At 42.4% G+C, this 26,985-nt stretch overlaps 1 protein-coding gene across 1 annotated transcript in view; it reads left to right on the top strand.

The window, feature by feature from the left end:
• The window catches only part of Slc25a13 (solute carrier family 25 member 13), a 185,629-nt gene that overhangs the window by 46,227 nt on the left and 112,417 nt on the right, over positions 1-26,985 (top strand). Inside the window, exon 4 of the mRNA XM_045160892.1 lies at positions 19,302-19,417. Coding sequence (XP_045016827.1) covers positions 19,302-19,417 — 116 coding nt within the window. The remainder of the gene's footprint in view (positions 1-19,301; positions 19,418-26,985) is intronic.

The following is a 26,985-nucleotide window of genomic DNA, read 5'->3' as shown; positions in this document are numbered from 1 at the left end:
GTTGGAGTGATTGCATAAACCCGAATTGGATCCTTTTTTAAACCTGAATTGGATCCTTCTTTTCTGGCTGACAACCTTTTGTGGCTTCCCATTCAGTCAGTCCTGATATACCCAAAAAGCTGAACATGGCCTGTCTTCTCCTTGCCTCCTTTCCCCACTCCCTTAGGCCATCTGCTAATTTTCTTCCCCTTCATTATGCTCTTCTAGCTCCAACAGCCTTCTTGCCACTCTGAAGACCACATCTGGTCCTACCCTGGGACCTTCTGTTTCCTCTTCCTTCTTAAAGTCTCTCCCTCCAAGAAGTTCACTCGCTTTCTTAAGGTATTTCTGACATTGTTTTGTTTTGTTTTTCTCCCTTGCCACTTCTCCCTGTCACATACTTGACTCTGAACTCCACAAAGGGATTTTTGTCAGGTTTGTGTAGTGCTGAATTTATTGATTCTAAAACATGACTGGGATAACTAGTACTCCATAATACTTTGTTGAGTGAATTTGAATGGATTGAACAAATAAAAGTTCCATGCACATATGAGATATTACTATCAAGATGAGGGGGTGACATAATTGTATTTCATTTCTATAGTTCATATTGACTTTCTACATGCTAAGATAAGTATTTATTACTTATCTCTCAAACCTACTATAATTTTTTTATTTTTATTTTTTTTTGTTTTTTTTTGGTTTTCTGAGGTAGGGTCTCATTGTATCCCAGGCTGACCTGGAATTCACTCTGTAGTCTTAGGGTGGCCTTGAACTCACAGCAATCCTCCTACCTCTGCCTCCCGAGTGCTGGGATTAAAGGCGTGCGCCACCACGCTCGGCTTTCTTTTTTCTTTTTGGGTTTTCGAGGTAGGGTCTTGCTGTAGCCCAGGGTGACCTGGAATTCACTGTCTCAAGCTAGTCACGAACTCACAGCCATCCTCCTACCTCTGCCTCCTGAGCTCTGGGATTAAAGGTGCCCATTATAATATTTCATGCAGCCCTTCTCTGAAGGAATTGCTGAAACTTCTTTTAACTTTACTTTTTCTCCAGCTAGGTTAATTCTTTGGTAGTTTGAAGTCTTAATTTCTATAAAATAATTCTGAGGAATTCTTAGAACTGAGGAAAAAAAAAGAACTCATAGTATTTGTTTTTTTCTGAGAATTCTCCCTCAATTGCAGCACCTGATGGACTTTGGAAGCACACGGAAGGTACGTGTGGACTTGATCTTGCTAGAGAGGTCCCTGCTGCTCCTATGGTTTATGATTCATGACTTGCCTTCACGGTAGAGTTAAGTAAATGCAATGATGTTTCTTCTCTTTTCACATGCTTTAGTTGTTTGCATTGTTTCAAGTTGTTAATTTACAGTGTAATTTTCAGATTCACTAACAATAATACATTTCTACTTTGGGGAAAAATGCAACACAAAAACACACACACACACACATGCATGCATGCACGCACACATGCACACACCCCTAGAAAGTACTTGAGGGTTGGTTGGACATGGAATTCATGTTGAAACCCCATTTCTGTTGCTTCATGATCTCTTATGTGATCCAGTATTTGTGTTTTTGCTTTTTAAGACAGGAAATGAATAATCAACACCTTCAGGAAAGAGAAAAAAAACATAAAAATACTGGACTGAAGTTGCTTCTTACATTAATTGCACTTAGAAAAAGCAAAAGTTTCAAAAATCTTATAGTATAATTTGCTTTTGTAAAGATACAAAGAACTCTCAACTATTTCTAATTTTTATTTTCTTTCACAATTGTTGTTCTGTGTTGTTATTGCCTGCTTTGCAAAAAGCTTGGGATAGTTTTGAGATTTTTAGAGATAGGACTTGCTAACCAATGCAAAGATAATGTGGGAAGTATGGGCCATGCCCATCAATTGGGAGAACTGTATTTCCTTCTACTGTTAGTCCACACTCATAGAATAAAATAAAACCAAACTTAAATAAACAAGTTCAAACAACCACAATAAATTCTGGTTTTTTTTTTTTAATGAAAGTCTACATTCATGAGTGGTCTGTGTTAGTAGGGAAATTCTCATATTTTGTTGTGATTATTTGTATAAACAAAATATAATTTTATATGAAATATTTGTTTTTCTTACCAGATTCTTTTTCCAGCTTTTAAGCAAATTATGTTTGTGCAATAGAATTTTAACTTGCATGAGAGGTAGGAGTGGAAATTGGATCCTTTTGTTGTAGTTTTCAGGTAAAAATCCAGAAATATTATTTACTGAAAATGTCATAAACAAAAATCACTTTTTATTTCAGTTTTTATATCTAATATTTATTGGCTTATTGAGTTACTTTTCCCAGTAATCACAGTTTATACAGTTTAGCTTCAATTTTTTTTTTAACTTTTATTTTATTTTTTTTATTTGAGAGCGACAGACACAGAGAGAAAGACAGATAGAGAGAATGGGCGCGCCAGGGCTTCCAGCCTCTGCAAATGAACTCCAGACGCGTGCGCCCCCTTGTGCATCTGGCTAACGTGGGACCTGGGGAACCAAGCCTCGAACCGGGGTCCTTAGGCTTTACAGGCAAGCGCTTAACCGCTAAGCCATCTCTGCAGCCTTTTAGCTTCAATTTTTAAAATCATGCTTTGACTTGAAATGAGCTTGTCTCAGGTAACCATGCAGTGTGCTCAGAGTTGTGGCAGCATCTGAAATCGAATCTCAACTGATCCCAGCACACCTTCACTGTGTGTTGCTCAAAATTTATCTATCGCTTTGTTTCTTACGACTTGTCTCCTAGAACATGCATCTAGTATCAGATAGCTTTTCTCTGCCCCTGGGAATGCAGGTTGCAGTGTCATTCTCCTTTGCAGCTGGATGGATAGTCTGGGAACAGTAGAGGTGGAAGCATGGCACCTGAAGGGAAGCCATTCCATTTGTGCAGCATTCCTTCTTTATTTTGCTTCAAGACAGAGGTGCAGGACCTCTTTCCCCACACTCAGGAACTCCTTTACTCTGGCAGGACCCTCTGCCTGCCTGTCCTTGGGCTAGCCTGTCAGCTTCGGTGCCGCCTCTCTGCTGTGCTGGGAGAGGTAAGGAAACATAAGGGCAGCAGTGCTATTCAGTGATTCATGTTATTTTTCTGTGAGGCCTTCAACGCTTGCAGTGAACACTGGAGGCCCTTTGTAGTGTGACTGATAGAGGAAAAGTTGTATTTGTGCCTAGGCTAAGAGTTTGAGTTAATATGCAGTTATGATGTGTCCCAGACACAACGTAATTCTATGATTTTGGAGGGGTAGCCCAAACGGTAATGGGAATATGTCAAACAGTTGAGACTGTGTTTGTAGAAAGAAGACAGGCTTTTCTTTCTTTTTCTTCTTTTTCTTTCTTTCTTTTTTTAATAGAACTTGTTTAGGTTTACATGGGTAAAGGGCTAAAATACTTTTTGTGGGTAATGGTATGAGGTGATGGAAATATAAATGAGTTTGATGCTGATTTCACAGTGTATATGTATATGAAAATGTGTTGTTTATCTTTAATGTACGCAGTATGGAGGGTCCACTAATCCTCAGCAAATCTAGAAAACAGTTTTATATAATGCATGATGTATCCTGTGAAATCTCTTCCTACACACCTTGCCTTTTAAATGCCTGCTTCTTTTAAATTCATTTGTATATTCTCTTCCCTTCTTCCCATTAGAAAAGAAGGCAAAACTTTCACCTGAGATACAATGGATGGAATTACTTTATAACACCGAGTAGAATTTAAAATCCTCAGCTTTTTCTGTTTACATTGAATATTATGACCATATTGCTGAGAAATAGTGCCCCCAAAACTCAATTTGAATTTTCATATTACTAGAAATTTGTGCAAAGTCAATTTGGGATCAAAATGTAGGGACTTTTTAATGTTTTTGAGTACAGAAAATCATAATCTATTTTAAGCTTATTATAATGATGAAACACTTGTTTACATGAGTAAAATGACTCCCATGTAAGTAGTATATTGAAGTTCATGTTAATGTTTGCTATTTAATGACACCTAATGATATTCAATGAAGGGTTATGCTAAGCTGGAGAGAAAATGTGTTACCCGGGCAACTGCCTCTGGCAGACTGGAGATTCAGGCATATGGCTCTATAGTACACATTATTTCAGCATCTTTAAGCATAAAGAACCACACATGTAATTGACTGTGAAAAATTACTGCTCAGTTACTGTATTATATGGTCACAATAGAAGTAAATGAATACGTCATTGTTGTTGGAACAAGTCTGTTGGGAATCACTTGTAGACTCAACTATTTAAGAAGCAGAAATACAATAAGAAGAAAATAGCTGGTTTAATTAACATGTAAAAATTGGGTTAATTTGAATTCAGCTGGCACAGTAGATATTGATGTTGGCTGGCTTTTTTTTTTCTTTTTTATGGTGATATTGTGGCTCAAGACTGAGTACTTTTATTTCTTTTTGTCCACATTATGAATAGTTTTATTTTTTTAAATGATAGGGGCTGCTTTGGTCCTATAATTTTGACTTTGCCTGGGGTTTATATTGCAATCACACTGAGAGGGTGTACTTTCTGTGCATGTATATTTTCTCTCAAATATAAAAAATATAATTGAGTGAAAGAAAATGCAAAAATGTTCATAATTAATGTTTCACATGAGAAATCAGCCTACCCTGAATTCATATTTTTAAAAAATATTTTCATTGATGCTTATCATTTATTTAATTAGTTAGTCAATTTCCTAGTAGAATGACTGGGAATTTACCATTGGCAGATACAAAAAAAAAAAAATAGGCCATTTAGTCTTCCCACTTCTTGTGTGTCTAGGTGTAAGTACCTTTTGTTGGTTTTAGAATATCATTTTAATCACCATTACTTGACTTTAGAGATGCAGTAAAACTCATTGAGAAAAATATTTTGTTCCAATAAGAATCACATAACACAATCAATTTTTTGACTTTTTAAAATGTTTCAGCATGAAGAATGAATAGGCCCTCTTGGCATCTTTAGCAGAAAGTCAGCGTGGACACTTGTGCCCCTCAGACTGTGTCTTTAAGTACTTGGCTCTAGATGAGGGCACTTCTGAGTTTGCAGGTCTAACCCAGGGAGCAGCCGCTTGTTGAGTTGAAGAGATGAGCAGTGTGTGACCTGCATGCTGGCCAGTGCCTGTGTCCTGACCACATTTAAAGTACCTGTATCCACTGTTATTCTGGTTAAAGTAGTTGGCTTATCGGTTAAAGCATGCTGACTGGCAGGTAGTGCTGGCTTTTCCTTGTGGTTTATCTCCTCATTATCCTTCACTTGCCATTTTAGTATAGTTGAAACATCTTCATTCAGGTTTTTGTTTGTTTGTTCATTTTTGTTTTGTTTTGTTTTTCGATGTAGGGTCTCACTGTAGCCCAGCTGACCTGGAATTCACTATGAGTATCAGGGTGGCCTTGAGCTCACAGTGATCCTCCTACTTCTGACCCCTGAGTGCTGGGATTAAAGGTGTGTGCCACCACGCCGGGTTCGTCATTCAGTTTTAACTAGCCTGAACTAGAAAAACATGAAAAGACATTGGAAACAGATTTAAAAAAAAAAAAAATCTGGTTATTTTATTTTATTATTTTATTTTGAGGTAGGGTTTCACTCTAGCTCAGGCTGACCTGGAATTCACTATGTAGTCTCAGGGTGGCTTTGAATTCAAGGGGATCCATCTACCGCTGCCTCCTGAGTGCTGGGATTAAAGGCATGCACTGCCAAGCCCGAGTAAATCTGGTTTAGTTAAAAAAAAAAATACTTTATTTGTATTCCAATGTGATTTGAAATTACTTTTCTCTTTTTTCTGCAATGAACTTCCTTAACCCCCCCCCCTTTTTTTTTCCTGTAAAGACAGTTTTGAAATAAAAGTGAGTAGTTCATGGTAGTTTCTTTTTTCTTTCTGTTTAAACTTAGTATACATTTCCTTAAAAAGGAAAGCCTTTGGGGGCTGGAGAGATGGCTTAGCGGTTAAGTGCTTGCCTGTGAAGCCTAAGGACCCCAGTTCAAGGCTTGATTTCCCCAGGACCCATGTTAGCCAGATGCACAAGGGGGCGCAGGCATCTGGAGTTCGTTTGCAGTGGCTGGAGGCCCTGGTGCGCCCATTCTCCCTCCCTCCCTCCCTCTCTCTGTGCCTCTTTCTCTCTCTCAACTAAACAAATAAAAAAATGAACAAAAAAATTTTTTTAAAAAAGTAAAGCCTTTGGAAAGATGATAAATGTTGGTGATGTGATACAGAGAGAAAATATATTTTTAATTTTTTTTTTATTTATTTGCATGCAGAGCAAAATAGAGAGAAAGGAGACAGAAAAATAGATGCACCAGGGCCTCACGGTACCACTTACATGGCTACTGGGAATTTGAACTCAGGCCATTAGGCATTGCAGACAAGCATCTTAACTGCTGAGTAATCTCGCTGGCCCAGAGAGAAAATATTTAATGCATATATCCTTCGGTTCTTGGTATTGTAACTATGCAAAATGGAAACAACATATGATGAGTAGGTTTCTAAGGTTTATAATGCTACTTATGTACTGGAGAGATGGCTCCGGGGTTGAGAGCACCGGAATTCGAGCCCAAAGACCCACAGAAAGAGCTGCACATGGATGCATGCTTCTGTGACCCCAGCCCTGTGGGGAGCAGAGGCCCAAAATCACCAGAGCTGATAGAAAAATAGTCAAGCTTTGTATCAGTAAGAGAAAGACTTCAGCTCAAATAAGAATGGGCAGAAGAGTGATGGAGTGGGGACACCTGACATTCAGCTGTAACTGCTGCAGGTGAGTATACCTCCTAGCTTCAGGCAATGCTGTGTGGGCATGTACACATGCGTATACCACACCACACCATCTCTCTCTCTCACACACATACACGTGTAACAAATTGATATGTACTACTCTGTAGGAATCAGATATTTCTAGAGACTTGTGGGAATAGAGAATTAATTTGTCTCTAGTTTTAAAAGATTATAGTGGGTTTATTAATTTTTTTGTTTATTAATTGTTTTGAGGGGGACAGGGTCTCACATTAGCCCATACTGGCCTGGAACTCACTCTGTAGTACAGTTTGGCCTTGAAATCAAGATGGTCCTCCCACCTCGGTCTCCTGAGTGCTGGGATTAAAGGTATGACCCACCATGCCCGGCAAAATAAGAATTCTTGTTAGGGCTGAGGTGATGGCTCGGTGAATTGAACATGTGTGCAATCATGAGTACTAGAATTGAGAACCCTAGCACTCACATACACAGCCAGATGCTAGATCAGGCATTTGCAACCCCAGCCATGCCTACTGGTAAGGAGGGAGTTCAAAGAGAGGAACATCTGCTGGAAATTTGTCGGCCAGCTCCTGGCAAAAGAGCAGCTGCGAACAGTATAAGACCCTGCCACCAAGGAGGTTGGAAGGCAAGGACTAATTCCTTAAAGTCCTCTGTCCTCCCTTTGTGTGTTGTGGCATAGGACCTCTTTCTCACACATGACCCCCTCCCCCCAAACAAAACCACAATCAAAACTGTTTAAAAACTCTTAAGTTTAGAAGGTGGAAGGTTTGGAGGTGGCAGGATGTGCAGACAGATTGACCTGAGGTCACTAGACAGTAGCCATCTCATAGGGAATGAAATATGAAGGACATATACACAAAGTACATGCTTTAGTATTCATCATACTACCTTCCAGCAACAAAGAACTAAAGATGGGACAAATCATACCTTTCAGAGGTGTTGGCACCTTGGATAAGGAAGAGTATTTTTGGAGGCACAGGATTGCTTCTGATCCCTCTGGTTGGTAGTGCCAGCTTTGGGCAGCTTGAGCGCTGTTTGGAGTGAGTCGCAGGGCTGTGGCAGATAGGTAGGGCTAGCAATATGGACAGATCACTTACTTTGCTGAGTTAAGCTGACAGTATGAGAGCTTATATGTTTATCTCCTTTTGCCAACATGAAGGCAGTGATGTTTCCAGACCAAACTCATGACTACAGTACAGAATGTTGCTAATAAAAATACTTAATAGGGTTTAAAGGCCAAGTAGCAGGCTAATTACCTGGATAGTATATAATCTGCCGGGTTTCATTGAAGCCAGTGAAGTTACACAGCCACTTGGCAAGCACTGCCTCTTAGCAGATGCAGCCCAGTTCCATGCTGGAGCTAGGACTCCTGCCACCTCATGTGAGAGAAAGCGGGATTCAGAAAGTACACACGGGAGCAGCTAGCATGATACAGTAAGAGTGGAGGTCATGTTGGCAGCTAGGAACAGGTGACAGTAGAACTTGGGCTAGTTTCCACCTTATTTCTAATGGCTTGGAATGTACAATTAGGTAGTAACTCTTTGTCTCTTCTTAGAGCGTGTTCTAAACAATTAGGATAAATTTGCATAATTGGGGCTGGCGAACCTTGTTTGTACGCTTTCTGACCATGTACTGGCATATTAATAAGGATCTTTATTTATGAGTTTCCTCATCATTTGCCTGACTGGTAGTTTTCATATACTTAGTGACATCTTTCTGTTTGGCTTCCTTAGCTCTTGCAGCCATAGGGTCTGTAGACTTCTAGGGGTTTAAGAACTCCTTGCTGTGGCTTCTAGGATGAGCCTTTCCAGACCCCACTCTATGTAGTCAAGTCTTAACAGCTGCCCTGCAAATTCATCTTAGACGTGGCCACTTTATGCTGCTATTTCCCAGCGGGCTTCGTTCCTCTGTCCTGAAGGGCCTGCCACTCCCCTGCATAAATCCTCCAATGATACTGTTTCCTTCTACACCAGGGATAATACCCATGCACACCTCACCACCCTCTACTCCAGCCACCTGGCTGTCTCCTTTCCCAAAGAAACATGGCACGATTGGTCACCCTCAGCTCCTTGCACATTCTTCCCAGAAGACCCTTCCTTCAGGCCTCCACAGTACTGCTGGTTTCTCAGATCTTTATGCTTCTCCTGGAGCACTCAGGCCAAGAGGCTTCCTCGCCTATCTCCATTTCTCATTCATGTTGATACTCAGTCCTGGAAGTGTAATAGAATACTTGGTGAGTGCAAGAGAGGAACAGACTGTTCAGATCCCTCTTCACATCCAGGAAGGAGAATCTCCAGGGCTGAGCATACCACCCTACTCTACCCCATGCACTGTTATGTGATTCTAGAATTATCTGTGTGTGTGTTTGTGCTCATTATCTGACTCTTCTACTAGAATGTGGTTCCTCCAGGACATGGACCTGACAGCCTTAGTCATTTTTACATTATGCATTGAGTAGGACCTGACTACTGATTTGCTTGGTATATTTGCAAGGCATTTGGGAGGCAAAGAAAAGAGCTGGAAAGGCTAAAAAGGTATTCTTTTAAAATCATGGCAGCTAAAGCCCTTCATGGGAGAGGCTAGTTCTGGATTTCTTTTTTTTTTTCCTTAACACCCACAGATACTTGAACCTGGGTGGTCTTGGAACTCTGTTTCTAGAGTAAGCTTTTACTATATTTTACTTTTATCTCTGCCACTAATCCTGGATGATTGCTTGGCTTCTGTTGTAACACACGGTAGAGGATAATAAGGAAAAGTTAGTTTTGCGAAGCGTTCTTGTGGTGAGGAACTTCAGTAAAAGTGGTAATTGGATTTTGATATGGTGCATTGTCTACACCCAGACTTCCTGAAGCAAGAACAGATGAGATCCTTATGTGCAGATGCTGAAATTCTCCTAGCCACAGAGTTCCCTGGAGCGGGGAGCCAGGCAGAGATGAAAGGACCACATGGGGTCTCAGCCCCGCCAGGGTGGGAGTGAGCACCAGCAGGGAGGAAGGGGAGAACGTCAGTCATCCACCTTGGGAAACCTAAGTCCAGCAGTGCTTTACAACCATGTGTTTCTTCTCCTTTCAATGTTGCCCCTTCTTCCCCCTCTTCTCCTATTAAAACCTTCTGTCACTACCCAGGTTTAGGTTCTTGCCATTTTGTTTAGTCTGAGTTTTACCTTTTTATTATAAAACCAGTATGATACATGCATTAATGAAAACATCAGAAAACTTGAGCCAGGAAAAGATTATTTTATTTCTAATAATTTAGCCCCTTATGTCCCCATCACTAAAAACGAAGATTATCTTGTTCCTAATAATTTAACCACTTATACCCACTTTCACTTAGGTGTGTACGCTTCAGGCATCATGTTGTATAAAATAATATTTTTTGTTCATTTTTAATATAATGGAATCTTTTTTGTTTGTTTGCTTGGTTGCTTTGGCTTTTTGAGTGAGGGATTCATTGTGTAGCTTAGGCTGCCCTGGGATGTACTGTATAGCTCAAGTTAGCATCAAACTGGTAACTCTCCCCTGCCTTTGCCTTCCTGGTGCTAGGATTCTAGGCATGCATCAGCTTGCTCAGCTAATGGAGTCGTTTACTATATACTTAATGTAACTGATTTTTTTTTTTTTTACTTAACCTCATGCATTTATCTATAACAAGTTTTGTTGACTGGGTAGTATCTCACATATGGAAAGTTTCATTAACTAGGTGCATGTTGAAGTTGTTTTTCACTTTTCATTGCTATCAGAATTCTATGAGCATCCCTGTAGGTAAAAGCTTGTACACATCCATTAATTTTTCTCTTGGTATAACTTTCTAGAAATGGTGTCCAAAAATAAAGACACTTGAACACTTGCTGTGTTGTTGAATTGTCTTTCAGAGACATAGCAATATGTATTTTCATTCCTGGTACCAAGATCCCTTCTTTCTCACCTAGGCCTTTCCTAGTGCTTCCCTGGATCCTACCACCATGTCTTCCCCAAATACAGTCTTTTCCTATCCCCCTCATTTTCACACTCTGCCAGATAGACATTCTGAAGAACACATAGACCATGTTTGTAGTCCCCCAGGGCTTTGCTTCCATCAACAATGGGAATCACACCTCCCTCTGGACTCATGCTCCCCAGGGTGGTATTGTTTTGGCTCTTCTCCATCTTCCTTCTTTGCTTCCACTCCTGGCTCACCTGGTCTTTGAGCAAGATGGCAGGTTTCATCTTACTATTAGCAGTAGCCTCTGTCCAGTGCACAGAGGCACTGCATCCATGTTGCCGACATTCTACCACTTTCTGTCTTGATTGGATCTCTTACTTTTCTGTAGGGCTGATGTATGTTCACTTTGTCTCATTATCCCTTCATGCTGGGACTGTTCTCACATTCACCCCATCACATCTTCTCTTGGATGACATATGTTCCAAATATCAGCAAGACTTTCTCAGCCTTCTTCATGCCATATAACAGTAATCTTTCTCCCTATATTTAGTACTGATCTCCAGTTCTCTGATGTTCTTGTCTTTCCCATGGCAGCATAATTTTCATCTGTATTCTCTATTGTATTTAAGTATTTCCAAGCCTAAAGCTGTCCTTTGTCAGTTGAGATTGTGGTGAGGCCCAACAGCTATGCTATGATTTGGGGGCATATCTACATAGTATCACTCTGTGCAGGTCATACAGTGTTTACACTGTTGTTCACTGTGTCCGCATGCATCCTCCATTCTCTCTTTCCAGTAGTTTGTATCAATTTTAATTTTTAAACAGTGGGATTCGTTGTGATGTTTTCATATGCAACCCACATCCACTCCCTTGCCTTTTCAGGTCAGTGGTTTATATGATTTACAATGTTTGGGCTGTTCTTCCTGGGCTTTAAAGAATTTATATAGTTCCTACTATTGTAAGTAGATTCCAAAGGACTTTGGAAGTCAAAATGGCTTTCTGGGAAAAAAAGAAAATCTGTTCTTTTGGAAACCTGCTCTCTCTTATTTTAGAAAAAGTTCTGAAATGTAATTCTGGTGTTTGTTTGCTTCCATGTTTGATGACCATAGCCTACTGTTTGTAGCTGCTAGTAAATAATTGTCAGTGGCAGCCACTCTTCCTTACATACTTGGAATTCCTCAGAATTGTATGATTAATTTTAAAGGGCATCTAACAATGTGCAAGAAGTTTTGGTGGTTAGGGGTGGGAAAGGAAGCCCAGTGAACTCAGCAGCCAGGTCTGAACTTGGTGAAGCTTATCTTCATCATAGTAACTTCCCTGGTAAGACTGAAGTACTGTTTATATGAAAATATAGATGTTTTCAGATAGCACAGTATAAGTGAATATAGTACTATATAATTATTCTCATAGCCTTCTAGTTAGATTACCTTGAAAATCCCAAATGATCTTGAGGAACAGTAATATGTTTTGATTTCATGGTTCCTCTACGTACCTCCTACATAGATGTACAATACTTGTGTCTAGCAGGATTGCCAAATTACATACCTCTTCAGTATCAGTAGCATGCTGAAAATACCAACTTTTCTTGCCAACTCTGGTTACAAAACCACAGGAAATTTGTTGAGGAGAATCTGTTACACACATGTAGAGTCCAGTTTTTTCATGCTATTTCGATGCTTTTTAAAATTTTTATTTAATTAATTAATTAATTAATTTTTTTAGAGCCAACCATGTCTTTATTAGTCTCTGCAGCTGAACTGGTAGAGCCCTTGCTACAGGGAACTTCAGTGGGATACTCTGGCCACTGGGCAGGGGTTTTAGCATGTCTATTGGCAGTTGGGACAGGAGGGGGCAAGGATTGTAGAGACTGCCAGCTGCAGACAGGCACATGAGGGGCTCCCTGGGCTGGTACGAAGGTGGGTCAGACCCCAAACGGAAACAATGCCTTCTCTCTCAGAGTGAAGGAAGAGGCAAAGCCTTAGTCACAGCAAAGGACAGGGCTGAGCTCCTGGGATCAGAAAGGCATTTCCCAAATTAAGCAACTTTCTAAGGCTGGCAGTCCCAAACAGAGCTCACCTGTCCCTCCAACCAGGAGCCCCCAGGTTCAGCTCAGCTGTCACGGGGAAGAGGTAACCCAGAAAACTAAGAGAAGGAAGGAGGTTATTAAATCCAGGGAGTGCTTGAGGGTAGGGGTATGTGTCACTACTAAACAGTAGGTAAAATAAGCTTCTTCCATTAATAGCTCACTCACCTTTACCCAGCAAACTCCTTAGCTGAGGCTCACCATGATCCAACCCCCATCTCCACCCCAACTAAATTGCACTCTCCTTTGATTCTTTGGACACGCCAGACTGTTCACAGCTCTATAATGCTTGCTGCCTTCCTGCCTCTCGCCTTGTCCCTACTGTGTCCTTGCCAAAGGATAGAGAACTCGGTAGCTTTGTCCTCCCCCGCGCCTCCACTCCCCCTCCCCGCGCCTCCCCCCCACGCCCTCCCCCCAAACTCTCCCCTCCCTCCCTTACTCTTGTTTCCCCAGGCCTGGAGCACCCCCACCCCGGGAAAGCAGACTCATCTTGTGACTTCCAGCACCTGGGGATCTTGAAGCCAAGTCTAGTTCTGGTTGCTGTGTCTGGAGGAGAGATCTATTCTGTGTGATATCTGGGGGTGTCTGGCAGTAGCTGTGAGTGAGCATTTTGGCGTGTTTGTGCCTGGGATGATAGCTTCCTCTGAGGGGGAGGGTAAGGCATGGGAGGAATGGTCCAAGCTTACAGGGGTTATGAAGTGGAAAAGGCCAAAATAGGCCAGGGTGGTGGATAGCTGCAGGATGGTCCCGAAGGCACAGGGGTCCAAGCAGTCTATGTGCATGTGCAGCATTCCCGGGGCTCAGAACCAGCAAAGCGACCACATGAGCGAGCTGAGTGCCGTGCCTGTGGCCTCCCTGGCCAGCATGCCCATGGCCAGCGGGGCACCTGAGCTGTAGCCTGGATCCTCTCGCAGTATCACGTGCGTCATGCCGGGGTCTGCTGCATAGGGCGGCCCATAGTAGCCTCGGACATATGTGATCTCGTGGGCATTGGGGTGCACCATCTCCTAGTAGTCCTGGTGTGGGCTGTAGACGCGAACCTGGCAACAGGCTCATCACCCTAGAGTGATGCTTCTTTTATTGATTTACTTTTTGCAGCTGTTCCATCTATGAAATAAACAAACAAGTCATTTTTTAGATTCCACACAGTGCAGCTCTCCTTTTGACTAACTGGTTGTTTCTGTGCAAGGTGATTTTGTCCTGTGATTGCTTGCTGTCTCAGAGCTGCCTACTGTCTTCCAATGGGCAGTACAGGGTGGTTGCATGGCTCTTGGTACGTACCCAGTAGGGTGGTGGGGGCAAGGAGTGTTGGCAAAAAGGAAACAGTCAGAAACAGTTGGCTCAGATGACTACCCTAGTCCTCTCTTCCTGTAGTCCATTAGAGCAGATGAGCCCATGAGTGAATTCCTCAAAGCTGGGCTTTATTAAAACATTAAAAAAAATTTAAATATTTTATTTATTTGACAGAGAGAGAGAGAGAGAGAGAGAGAGAGAGAGAGAGAGAGAGAAAGAGAGGGGGAGGGGGAGGTGGGAGAGAATAGTCACGCCAGGGCCTCCAGCCACTGCAAAGGACTCCAGACGCATGTGCACTCTTGTGCATCTGGCTAATGTGGGTCCTGGGGAATCGAACCTGGGTCCTTTGGCTTTGCACACAAGCACTTTAATCAAGCCATCCCTCGAGCCCTTAAAAAAAATTTTTTTTAAATTTTTTATTTATTTATTTGAGAGCGACAGACACAGAGAGAAGGACAGATAGAGGGAGAGAGAGAGAATGGGCGCGCCAGGGCTTCCAGCCTCTGCAAACGAACTCCAGACGCGTGTGCCCCCTTGTGCATCTGGCTAACGTGGGACCTGGGGAACCGAGCCTCGAACCGGGGTCCTTAGGCTTCACAGGCAAGCACTTAACCGCTAAGCCATCTCTCTAGCCCCCACATTTTTTTTTACTTATTTATTTTAGAGCATGATGGAGAAAGAGAGAAATAATGGGAGAATGGGTATGCTACCTCTTGCCTCTGCAAACAAACTCTAGACACATGTGCCACTTTGTGTATTTAGTTTTATATGGGTACTAGGGAATCCAATCCAGGTTGTCAGGCTTTGCAAGCAAGCACCTTTAACCACTGAGTATCTCACCAGCCCTTATCAGAACATTTCTTAGGGGGCACACAGGCCATGTCAAAGTGTAATGCATTAATAACTATTCTGCAAAAACTCCCGTGTCTTTTGATCTTGGTTTCTATATGTTTCCTCAGATACTGTAGCAAAGTGCCCCAAACTTTGTAGCTTAAAAAAAATAGAAATTTATTATCTCAAGTTCTGGAGGCTGGAAATCCCAGATACAGAGATTGCCAGGGTTGTTCCTTCCGGAAGGCCACGAGAGAGAATCTGCTCGTGTCTCCCACCACGCCCCTTGCGCTGTGCTAGCAGTCTTGGTGCTCCTTGACTTGTACGTAGTCCGTCATCCAAACCTCTGCCTTCATTTCCTTACAGAGTCCTTACTCCAGAGTGTATGTCTATGTCCATATTTCTAATCATAGTGGATGAGGTGCCTACCCCATCCCACTATCTCTCCTCGTTTTTTAAAATTATTTATTTATTTATTTGAGAGCGACAGACACAGAGAGAAAGACAGATAGAGGGAGAGAGAGAGAATGGACGCGCCAGGGCTTCCAGCCTCTGCAAACGAACTCCAGACGCGTGCGCCCCCTTGTGCATCTGGCTAATGTGGGACCTGGGGAACCGAGCCTCGAACCGGGGTCCTTAGGCTTCACAGGCAAGCGCTTAACCGCTAAGCCATCTCTCCAGCCCATCTCTCCTCATTTTAACTAATGACATTTGTGCTACCCTACTTTCAAATGAGATCACATTCTGAGGTACTAGGGATTGGAGTTTGGAGGGACAGATTTCATACTTCCTTACATGCAGTTGACTGCTTCAGTGTCCCACTGGTACCTCTCAAGGTAGAACTGGTCACATTCTCACACTCTCTCACAGGTAAACATGGAGACCTAGAGCCTAATTGGGCAGTTCTGCACTCGTGGCCGGCATTACAACTCAGGCCAGTCTCTTGACTCATCCTGGTGTCCTCTTTACGTACAGAAAAGCCCTCTGTTTTCACTTGCTCCTTCCTAAGTGTGGACTATACTCTACTCTTGCTTCCCTCCATCTTCTCATTTCAGTTAGATGAAATATTTTGGGTAAATATTCTCCTGAAACTATTGTGGTTCCTGAATGTTCCAAGAGATGCACATTGAGTGGTATATGATACCGACCTGCTGTATTGGACACTTCAGGAGTTTTTTTTTTTCTTTCTTTGTACCATTATTGTAGTCAGTTGACATGCTTGGAAACAACTAAGTTAACTTTGTAACACTAAAAACAATGTATTCTCTCTGTAAGATGTTCAGAGTGAATTAAGTGTTCTGTGAAACATTCCAAGGTTCCTATTTCTTTCTCCCCCCCCATAACCTCCAGGGTTTTGGACTATCTTTGTGTATTATTGAAATATGTGGGCCTTAACAAGGTAGCAAGTGGTAGAGAACATTCCTAGGAAATGCTTTCTGGACGTGTTTCCTGTTTTAGCTATCTCTGGTCAATCATGTTCTTCCTAAAACACAGATTGGACTATATTATGATCATCCTCAGAAGTTTTCACTCATTCCTTTTTCATGAAGAATACAAAGTACTTTCTTGCTTTGGTCCTCTACTTTTAATCTCATTTCGTTTTATGTATTCCATTGCCAGACATGAGCACCATTCCCTTCACCCTCAGCCTTCTTGGCCTGCCTTCTGCTGCAGGCTACTCTCCATCTATACCTCCCTGCATACTCGAAGTTTGCTTATTCATAAGGCCCAGGTCTGGTCCCGTTTCTGTCACAAAGACTTTTTAAAAATTATTTTTGTTTTTTATTTTCTGCCAGACTTTGGCTCTCATTGCCTGTGAATTTGTCTATTTTGTCTACTATTGCTAGATAAATGCCATCTGCCTAACCTGACTAGAAATACCTTGGCTCACACTTCCCTGTTCCATTTGCCCGTCATTCCCCCTTTATTCCTCCTTTAACTCACTTGTGGTCAGTTGGTGTCAGCAGTGAATACCTGAGCCCTTTTTACTTGCTGCATCAGGCCATTAACAAGTAGTAGTCACTTCCAAATTTAGTATGGAAGCTTTAATAACAGAACCTAACACCATACTACAGGTGTTGCATTCCGGTTCGCATTGCTGGTAGAAATCACCCAACAAGAGCAGCTTCTGGGAAAAAGAGATTTATTTTGGCTTACAGGCTCGAGGGGAAGCTCCACGATGGCAGGGGAAAACGATGGCATGAGCAGAGGGTGGACATCAGCCCCTGGCTAACATAAGGTGGGACACAGCAACAGGAGGGTGTGCCAGACACTGGCAAGGGGAAACTGGCTTTAATACCCATAAGCCCGCCCCCAACAATACACTCCCTCTAGGAGGCATTAATTCCCAAATCTCCATCAACTGGGAACCTAGCATTCACAACTCTTAAGTTTATGGGGGACACCTGTATCAAACCACCACATTCCGCTCCTGGCCCCCATAAACTGATAACCATACATGATGTAAAATGCAATGCATTCTTTTAACTTTAAAAGTCCCCATAGTTTTTATCAATTCCAATGATGTTCTTACATCCCCATAGTTCAAGATCTTTTAACTGAGCCATAATACCAAAAAAATAACCTCAAAAAACCCATAATGGCACAGAACAAATATTCACACTGCAAAAGATGGCATTGGGCATAGCAAAGAAACATTCAACCAATACAAGATTTAAAACAACCAGGGTAAACATCAAATTCTGTAGCTTCAAGTCCAACAACTCTAGCTAGTGACAAATCTTCAAGTCCGATCAACAAATCTCTGGCATTCCAATTCTACCCCTCCAGCTAGGCTACTCATAGTCCTGGAAAACTTCATCAGGGCCAGCAGCTCCTCGGCAGCCATCTCATGGTCCCGGCATCTCCACTGGGTCTCCACTGCAAGCCACAGTTCATCCTCATGGCCCCATGGGGTCTCTATGCAGGCAACCAGCAAACCTGCTTCACACTGCCCATGGCCATTTCCAAAACACAAGACCGTGTTGCAAACTCAATGACCTTCTTTCCAGCATTTCTTATACTCCACGATACCAGGTAGGGTGCCAATTTGTTAATCCAGGGGAATAAAGCAGACTTTGAAGAACAGGACACTCCTTGAGCACTCAGGCCCCTTCACAAGAGTCGACATTCTTTTTGTTACCCCAGCGCAGGTCAGCTAGCCCAGTCTCAAAGGTTGTAATCTCTCAGTTGCAGCTGAACGGGGAACAATTCACCCAAAGATTTTTCTTTCTGTGCTATATCCCTCTGCTCATACCAGTTCATTTCTACGCAAAGCAACCCTGCACAACTTCTCAGGACATGGGCACAAGAGCAAGCTTCTCACACAGACTGCTAGCCCAGTCCAAGCAAAGCTCTTTCTCACCCTCATAAGCCAAACTTCACTGTCCATAGTTCTTACTGTCTTCAGGTCTTTCAGCTCTGACCAGGATAGACCATCAAACTGTACTTACAGCACTGCAAGGCATCTCTTAGGCCAAGGTTTCAACTCCTTCCACATTCCTCTTGAAAATCAGCTCCAAAAGGCCAAAGCCACATAGTCAGGTGTCTAGCAGCAATCCCACTCCTCGGTACTACTTTACTGTTGCAGTCCGATTCGCATTGCTGGTAGAAATCACCCAACAAGAGTAGCTTCTGGGAAAAAGAGATTTATTTTGGCTTACAGGCTCGAGGGGAAGCTCCATGATAGCAGGGGAAAACAATGGCATGAGCAGAGGGTGGACATCACCCCATGGCTAACATAAGGTGGGACACAGCAACAAGAGGGTGTGCCAAACACTAGCATGGGGAAACTGGCTTTAATACCCATAAGCCCGCCCCCAACAATACACTCCCTCCAGGAGGCATTAATTCCCAAATCTCCACCAACTGGGAACCTAGCATTCACAACACTTAAGTTTATGGGGGACACCTGTATCAAACCACCACAACAGGGAAGATTGAAGTCTGCTCTATTATTCAGTATGTTTGTCTTTATGCCAGAACGGTGCTGTTTTTATTTTATTTTATTTTTTTAAGGTAGGATTCTAGCCCAGGCTGACCTGGAATTCAGTGTCGTGTCAGGCTGGCTTCAAACTCACAGTGATTCTCCTACTTTGAACTCTGTAGTGCTGGGATTAAACGCAGGCACCACTGCACCCAGCAAGGTTGAAGTCTGAACCGTGCAGGATGGTGGAGAAGACACATGTGGAATCACAGTGCAGATAGCGTGTCACCATGGGCTCGACCCAGCCACGCCTTCAGGATCCTGTGCGGTGGTGTTGTTTCAGTCCACAGTATACCGATGGAGATGCTGCGTGTTGATAATTGTTTTTTATTTTGAATTTTACATTTTGAGGACAGTGATATTTGTTTATATTCTCTGTGTGTGTGTATGCATGATTTCCCACAAGTTACTGACTGTGCTTTTGCTTGTTGTATGTTGCAGGTTAATATCATTTCAAGAATTTGTAGCTTTCGAGTCTGTCTTGTGTGCCCCGGATGCCTTGTTCATGGTGGCCTTTCAGCTGTTTGACAAAGCGGGCAAAGGAGAAGTGACTTTTGGTAAGGAGGGTAATGGTGCGAACATTCCCTAAAAGTACTCAGATGTGCTTCCTGGACTTTTAAAAGATGCTAGCATATTCCTTTCAGCAATGGCACATTGGGCTTGGGGATATGGCTCACATATCTTTTCTCTTTGAGTAACCCAGGTCTGGTTTAGTTTGCTGCTCTAGTTTACATTCAAGGTGGACAGCAATGTGGCAGGTATGACATAGGGGACTTCTGTCACCTTCCTTGCCTTAGCTTATTCTCACAGAGCACTTTGCTAACTCAGCAGGGGCTACTCTTTTCCAGCAGTCTGTACCCACTTTCTATATGGGGCAGGTCCTGCATGGCTCCTGCCATCTTTATTTTGAAAGAAGGAACATCTTCATGGAGATTTGTTACAAAGATACAGAAAACTCTAAAGTCTTCTAAGCACTTAGAGGAAGGGGAGACCTGGAAGTGGTAGTTCTCCTTTAATGAAGCTGGCTAATGAAGGTAGATGTTCCAGGAAGCACCATATTTCCCTTAGATTTTGGTATCCAGCACCTCTTGCCTGTACAACTGAACCTGCATTATTGTTGCCATTAAGAATTTTGTAACTTGGGGCTGGAGAGATGGCTTAGTGGTTAAGGTGCTTGCCTGTAAAGCCAAAGGACCTTGGTCGATTCCCCAGAACCCACTTAAGCCAGATGCACAAGGGGCACATGCATCTGTAGTTCATTTACAGGGCTGGGGGCTCTAGCGTGCCCATCCTCCCTCCCTCCCTCCCTCCCTCCCTCCTCCCTCCCTTTCTCCTTCCTTCTCTCTCTCTCTCTCTCTCTACCTGCCTATTTCTGCATCTCTCTCTCTCTCTCTCTCAAATTTTGTAACTCTTCGGCATATAGATTGTTCTTTCAGGGGACATGGCCATTACGTACTTTTCTTGCTGTGATCACATATGTGACAAGAAGCAACTTAAGGGAGAGTTCTTTTATTTATTTAGTTACTTGGTTTTGCATCTCACTCTAGCCCAGGCTGACCTGGAATTCACTGTGTAGTCCCAGGGTGGCCTTGAACTCTCAGAAATCCTACCTTTGTCTTTTGAGTGCTGAGATTAAAGGCTTGTACCACCATGCCTGGTTTTCTTTTTAATGAGAGGGAGAGAAAAAAGAGAGAATTTGCATGTCATGGCCTCTAGCCACTGTAATTGAACTGCAGATGTGTGTGCCACCCTGTGTGCATGTGTAACCTTTTAAGCATGCATCACCTTGTGTATCTGGCTTATGTGGGTTCTGGGAAGTTAAACCTGGGTCCTTAGCCTTCACAGGCATGCACCTTAACTGCTAAGCCATCTCTCCAACCTGTAAGTGTTTGTTTCAACCATCCACTATGGAAAAGGCAAGGTCACAGGTGTGGGAGGAACTGGTCATATTGTGTCTGCAATCAGGAAGTAGAGATTATTCTCTGTCTTTTATCCAGTGCAGAACATCCCCCAGTCCATGTAATGGAATCACTCACTCATATTTAGGATGGGTCATCCATCTCAGCCAAACTTCTGTAGAGGGCTGGGGAACTGACTCAGTGGTTAAAGGCACTTGCTTGAAAAGCCCGCTGGCCCCGGTTCAATTCCCCAGTACCCACATAAATCTAGATGCATAAAGTGGTACATGTATCTGGAGCTCATTTGTAGGGGCAACAGGTCCTGACATACTCATGTTTGCTTGCTCATGCTGCCTGCCCCCTTTTCAAATAAATAAAAATATTTTTTAAAAGACCTTTTTCCAAACACCCTTATAGACATACTCACAGTGATGCAGTCAAGTTGATAGTGAAGATTAGCCATCACAAATACCCATTTTGAATGTCTTTATTCTTTAGCATCCAGGCTGTTCTGGCTCCTTGGGCTTCTCTTATCTGATTCACTCTGGGAAGTCCACAGATAAGGGAAAAATTCAGATGGTGTAACACAGCTCTCTCATAACAGAATAGCCTTAGCTGCTGCCAAATCTTCCACTTTTGTCCCTGAGCCCATTTGTCCTCTCAAGTCCTCATTTCCTTATCAAAAGAATGAAGATAAGAACTACATAAAGCATAGGCAAGATAGTGTAATTGATTTATTGTGTGACCATCTTCTCTGCCTGTCCCTTCCTGTCTGTGGACTTGGCAGAGCTATTGGAGGTGAGAGAATTGGAACAAAGGCCAAAGACGGTATGCTTGTTTGTGGAAGCTCATGCAGCTCATATGCTTTCCACGAATATTCTTGAGGATTCTTTAATAGTAAAAGATTCTTGGATTAACTCTTGTTTCTTTGTTTTGTTTTGTTTTGTTTTGTTTTGTTTTGTTTTGTTTTGTTTTGTTTTGTTTTGTTTTGTTTTGTTTTGTTTTGTTTTTCGAGGTAGGGTCTCACTCTGGCTCAGGCTGACCTGGAATTCACTATGTAGTCTCAGGGTGGCCTCGAACTCTCAGTGATCCTCCTACCTCTGCCTCCCGAGTGCTTGGATTAAAGGCGTGCGCCACCACGCCCGGCTTAACTCTTGTTTCTTTTGCCATCACCCAACTCCTGTTAGAACCAGTGGACAAAACATCTTTTCTGTAGAGCAATGACTTTTTTTTAAGTGCCAGTAAAATCTTCAAGTAAACAGTAAGTACCTGGCTAATCATGGCACTGAAGCCAGTGGAAGTTGGTTTGGTGAGAATGATAAAATGGTGCTGCTTAGTGAGTTCTTATTTTCCTTACAGGTTTAGATGGGAAGGGAGCTGAGTCGGGGTGAGAGGACTGAGGCAATGGGATTCATAGGTTTTGCTTCATCCCCATCACTTTTTACTTCTGGGAACAAAATGACAAGGGAGATATTGGTGCCAGCAGCCACATCAGGCGTCCTGGTGGAAGAAAGATCCTGACTTACCAACACAAGCACTAGAGGGGAGCGTGTGTGTGTTAGGACAGGAGGAGAAGCAGTAGGAGTGAGAAGAGGCATCTGTAGATTTAGAAAGTACAGTGGCCTCAGAAGACCTTCTTAGTTTCTTACCTGCTGTTTATAGATGAACAAAGCATTTAGCTTGTCGCTTATTTTCTCCCAATCTGTAAAACCTACTTAAGAGCTATGCTAAAAGATCCATCAAGATATTAATTAGAAAACAAAGACCTTTATGAAAATGGTAATACTTAAAAAAAATACCATAGGAAGGGAGGATCCCCTCCCTTACTTCTCTCTCTCTCTGTTCTGTGGAAAGAGCAGCCTGCGCCTGCTCTTGTGGACTGCTAGCAGTTTGCTTGCCATCTGTGATCCGCTGACCACTGTCCAGCTCTTGAGCATGTAGATAGGAAGCCCCAGTTATGTCTGTTATGTTGTCAGGTGCTCGTGACTTGTAGAGCATGCAGCTTCTCCACCACAGTCCTGCATTTCTTGTGCTACTTACTCACATCTGTTTTTATTTATTTTTGAGACAGGGTCTTATGTATTCCAGAAGCCACTATGCAACAGAAGCTGGTCTTGAAGTGTTGATCCTCTTGTTTCTGTGTCTCAACTGTAGGGACTATAGGAGCGTGCTACCACACCCAGATCCATGTGGAATTTATTGTGTTTTCATCAGTTTCTTACAGTAATAATCTATATACACCTCCTGTGTGCATTTGTAATAATTCTAGTAGGTTCTCACTCTGTAGTTATAGAATGTCACCTGGATTTTCTGAGTCATTAATCGCTATTTAGGTAATCCTAGCTGAAAGTGAAATGCATAGTACTATAGTACCTAAATAACCATAAAATTGCAAATTAACATCAGAGCTCTAGTGTTTTTCACAGGATTGGGAAAAATCATCAAATAGAGCTGATAGAGGGCAACCATCTTTTGGCCCAAGTAAACAAAATCATACAGGGGATGTGGCAGCCTAAGGACATTAATTTTGGACAACAGGTACCGCTAGAAGAAGATACTAATGTGTTCTACAAAACTCATCATATAGATGAAGAAATCAAAACCAACCAAATCGCAACAACAAAACATTGGTATCAGACAGATAAGAGGACCTGCCAACTCAAATCCTGGTCTTACAAGCCCAGTCTTCAAAGCCTGGCTTGTGCCCACTGCAGGCTGCTTGGCAGTCCAGGCAGTGGTGCTTGTGGCCTTCACAGCCTTAGCTCTTGTAGGTTGCTGGTTCAGGACTGACCTGACCTGGCAATATTTTGGAAGACTGCTGACTTCACCATGGATCTTGAGTGATGACCCATATTGGCTCAGTCCACTGGCCCGATGATATAACAAGCCTCATTTTCACAGTGTATCGGTGGTCACCTAGGACTTTCCATTGAGTAGCAGGGAAGGCCATTCTGGAAACCTGTTCCCCCGCCATGCTTTTCCTGGGGGTGAGAAAGATGTGCTTTTTATCCTTTTGTGGACTGGGTTTCCACCCAAATACTTCAGAACTTAGGCTCAGGGTATACCAGTGTTTGTCAGCAATGTGGAGGGTCACAGGCCCCCACTAATGCTGGCACTGGTACACACTAAACAGAAATCAGATGGAGAGAGGGACAGCAAACTAGGTATCATATTTCACTGAAAACTAGCTCTGTTTATCCAAGGCATTTTTTATGTTGACCATATTTTCTTCTTCTTTTTTTATGTATATTTTTTATTGACAGCTTCTAAAATTACAGACAATGAATGATGATAATTCCCTTCCCTCCCCCACTTTCCCCTTCACAATTCCACTCTCCATCATATCCCCTCCCTCTCTCCATTAGTATCTCTTTTATTTTGATGTCATCATCTTTTTCTCTTATTATGAGGGTCTTTTGTAGGTATTGCTAGGCACTGTGAGGTCATGGATATCAAGGACAATTTCTGTCTGGACAGTTGCATTGTAAGGAGTCCTACCCTTCCTTTGGCTCTTACATTCTTTCTGCTACCTCTTCTGTAATGGACCTTGACCCTTAGAAGGTGTGATAGAGATGTTTCAGTGCTAGACGCTCCTCTGTCACTTCTCAGCACTATGTTGCCTTTTGGGGCATCCCAGTGGTCATCACCATCTGAAAAGAGAAGCTTCTTTAACCAACAATGAGAGTAACATTAATATATGAATATGAACATTAAGTGTAGTGCTTACAGGGAAGTTTGGTGAGAATAATATATGCAGGCTATTCAGTCATTTGGCCTGTCTGGCCAAACTTGAGGCTTCCAGTGTGCACTGTTTTCACTGCTGATGACTTCTGTCTCCATAGGGCTGCATGCAGTGCAGCTTTTTCCAGCTTTCAGTTGGCTGATATACAGGGAGGAGATTTTCAGCTCAGCCTCAGATTGATTTTTCAGTGACCTTGCTGTCCAAGCATGTGAAGTGTTTAGCAATAAGTCTTACTGTCTGTTTCTCCTGGGACATCAAGGGCCTTGGCAATAGCCTATAATGTTTTGGAAGCAACAGGGACCTCCCTGGCCAACAAGTCACAGGAAGGTATCCCATCCCTGGCACTGAAACTTTTCTAGTAAAAATCTATGGCTTCTAGATGTGCCATTATCCAAAAAAAGTAGGCTTTCATATGTCTAATTCAGAATATCTTGAATTTTGATTGACCCTTCCCCCACCCTTCTTTTACTTAATCTCTTCCCCTGATCTCACTTAGGTCATTTCACTCCCTGTAATCTGTTCTTCTACTTACATATATACAATACTATCCCCTTAAGCCCTTCCCTCTTTTCCCTCCCTTAGAGTGTTTTTCTAGCTTATTGGCCTCTGCTACTGATTTTTGGGTTCCAGCTCACACACAAGCCTAAACATTTGTAGCTAGGATCCACATATGAGAGAGAACATATGACATTTGGCTTTCTGGGCCTGGGTTACCTCACTTAGTATAATCCTTTAAAGATCCACCCATTCCCCCACAAATTTTATCATTTTTTTTTTTTTTAACCACTGAATAGAATTCCATTGTGTAAATATACCACATCTTTATTATCCACTCACTTGTTGAGGGACATCTAGGCTGGTCCATTCCCAGCTATTGTGAATAGAACAGCAACAAACATGGCTGCGCAAGGATCTCTAAGATAGTGAGAAGAGTCATTAGGATATACGCCTATGAGTGCTATAGCCGGATCATGTGGAAATCTATTTTTAGCTGTCTCAAGAACCTACACACTGATTTCCCTAATGGCTGTACCAGATAAAATTCTTACCCACATTGTTGAAGGGTTCCCTCTTTTCCACATCCTCACCAATATTTATTGTCATTTGTTTTCTTGATGATAGCCATTCTGACAAGAGTGACATGGAATCTCAAAATAGTTTTAATTTGTATTTCCCTAATGGCTAAGGATGTAGAACACTTTTTTAGATGACTATATGCCATCAGTATTTCTTCTTTTGAGAACTTTTTATTTAGTTCCATAGCCAATTTTTAATTGGATTGTTTGATTTCTTATTGTTTAGTTTTTTGAGTTTGGTGTATATCCTGGATATTAATCCTCTGTCAGATGTATAGCTGGCAAAGATTTTGTCCCATTCCGTAGGTTGTCTCTTTGCTCTATTCACAGTATCCTTTGCTGTACCAAAGCTTTGTAATTTCATGAGATCCCAGTTGTTTTATTTCCTGAGCAATTGGGGTTCTGTTCAGAAAGTCATTACCTATGCCAGTATGTTGAAGGATTCCCTCTACCTTTTCCTCTAGCAGTTTCAGGTCTGATGTTAAGGTCCCTCATCCATTTGGACTTGATTCTTGTGCATGGAGAAAGACAAGGATCCATTTTCATCCTTCTACATATAGATATCCAGTTTTCCCAGCACCACTTGTTGAAGAGGCTGTCTTTTCTCCAATGAATATTTTTGGCATTTTTGTAAAAAATCAGATGGCTGTAGCTGCCTGGATTAACATCTGGTCCTCTATTCTGTTCCATTGATCTATGTGTCTGCCTTGTGCCAGTACCATGCAGCTTTTGTTACTATGGCTTTGTAATATAGCTTATAATCAGATATGGCGATACTACCAGCCTTATTTTTATTGCTCAAAATTGTTTTGGCTATCCAAGTAAATTTTAGGATTGCCTTTTCCATTTCTGTGTAGAATGCCAGTGGAAAAATTCTATAATCTAACTGAGTAGTATACACAAAAGTATGCAAGTGTGGGGATTGAAAGAAACAGATAATCTTATAAATCCAAAATCCCTAAGAGTGTGTGTTGCTCTACACCATTAATGCTTTCAGCTGGGAGGTTGAAATTTCTGTTCTGAAATGGATAACAGGTCAGCCTGGGTCTGAAACAGACCCTGCTCCCAATAATGACAGAAGAATAAATCAAATGCCCTATTACTCTGAAAGCATGAAATGTAACAATAGTCAACCCCCAAATTCAGTTTGAGAATGGTAAATCAAACTATGAGTATATACCCATAACCTGCCCTGACATGTAAAGAGAGACTAGCACTTCCAGTGCTGGTCTGTGTACCTGCTCTTTTGTCAGTCAGCCTCATTACCTTTTGGAGTGGCTTCCAATCTCACCAGTGCTGAGTGCCCACCTCGATCCCTTCATGTGGCGCTGTGGAGCTGGTGCTCTGATCAGCTGTGCTGGATGCCCTGCTTCTGGGGCGTGAATGCGTTCTCTGGAGGTTCATGGTTC

This window comes from Jaculus jaculus, chromosome 10 (genome assembly GCF_020740685.1).
Source record: "Jaculus jaculus isolate mJacJac1 chromosome 10, mJacJac1.mat.Y.cur, whole genome shotgun sequence".
NCBI classification, from domain to species: domain Eukaryota; kingdom Metazoa; phylum Chordata; class Mammalia; order Rodentia; family Dipodidae; genus Jaculus; species Jaculus jaculus.
This window is presented reverse-complemented; position numbering and strand designations above follow the sequence as displayed.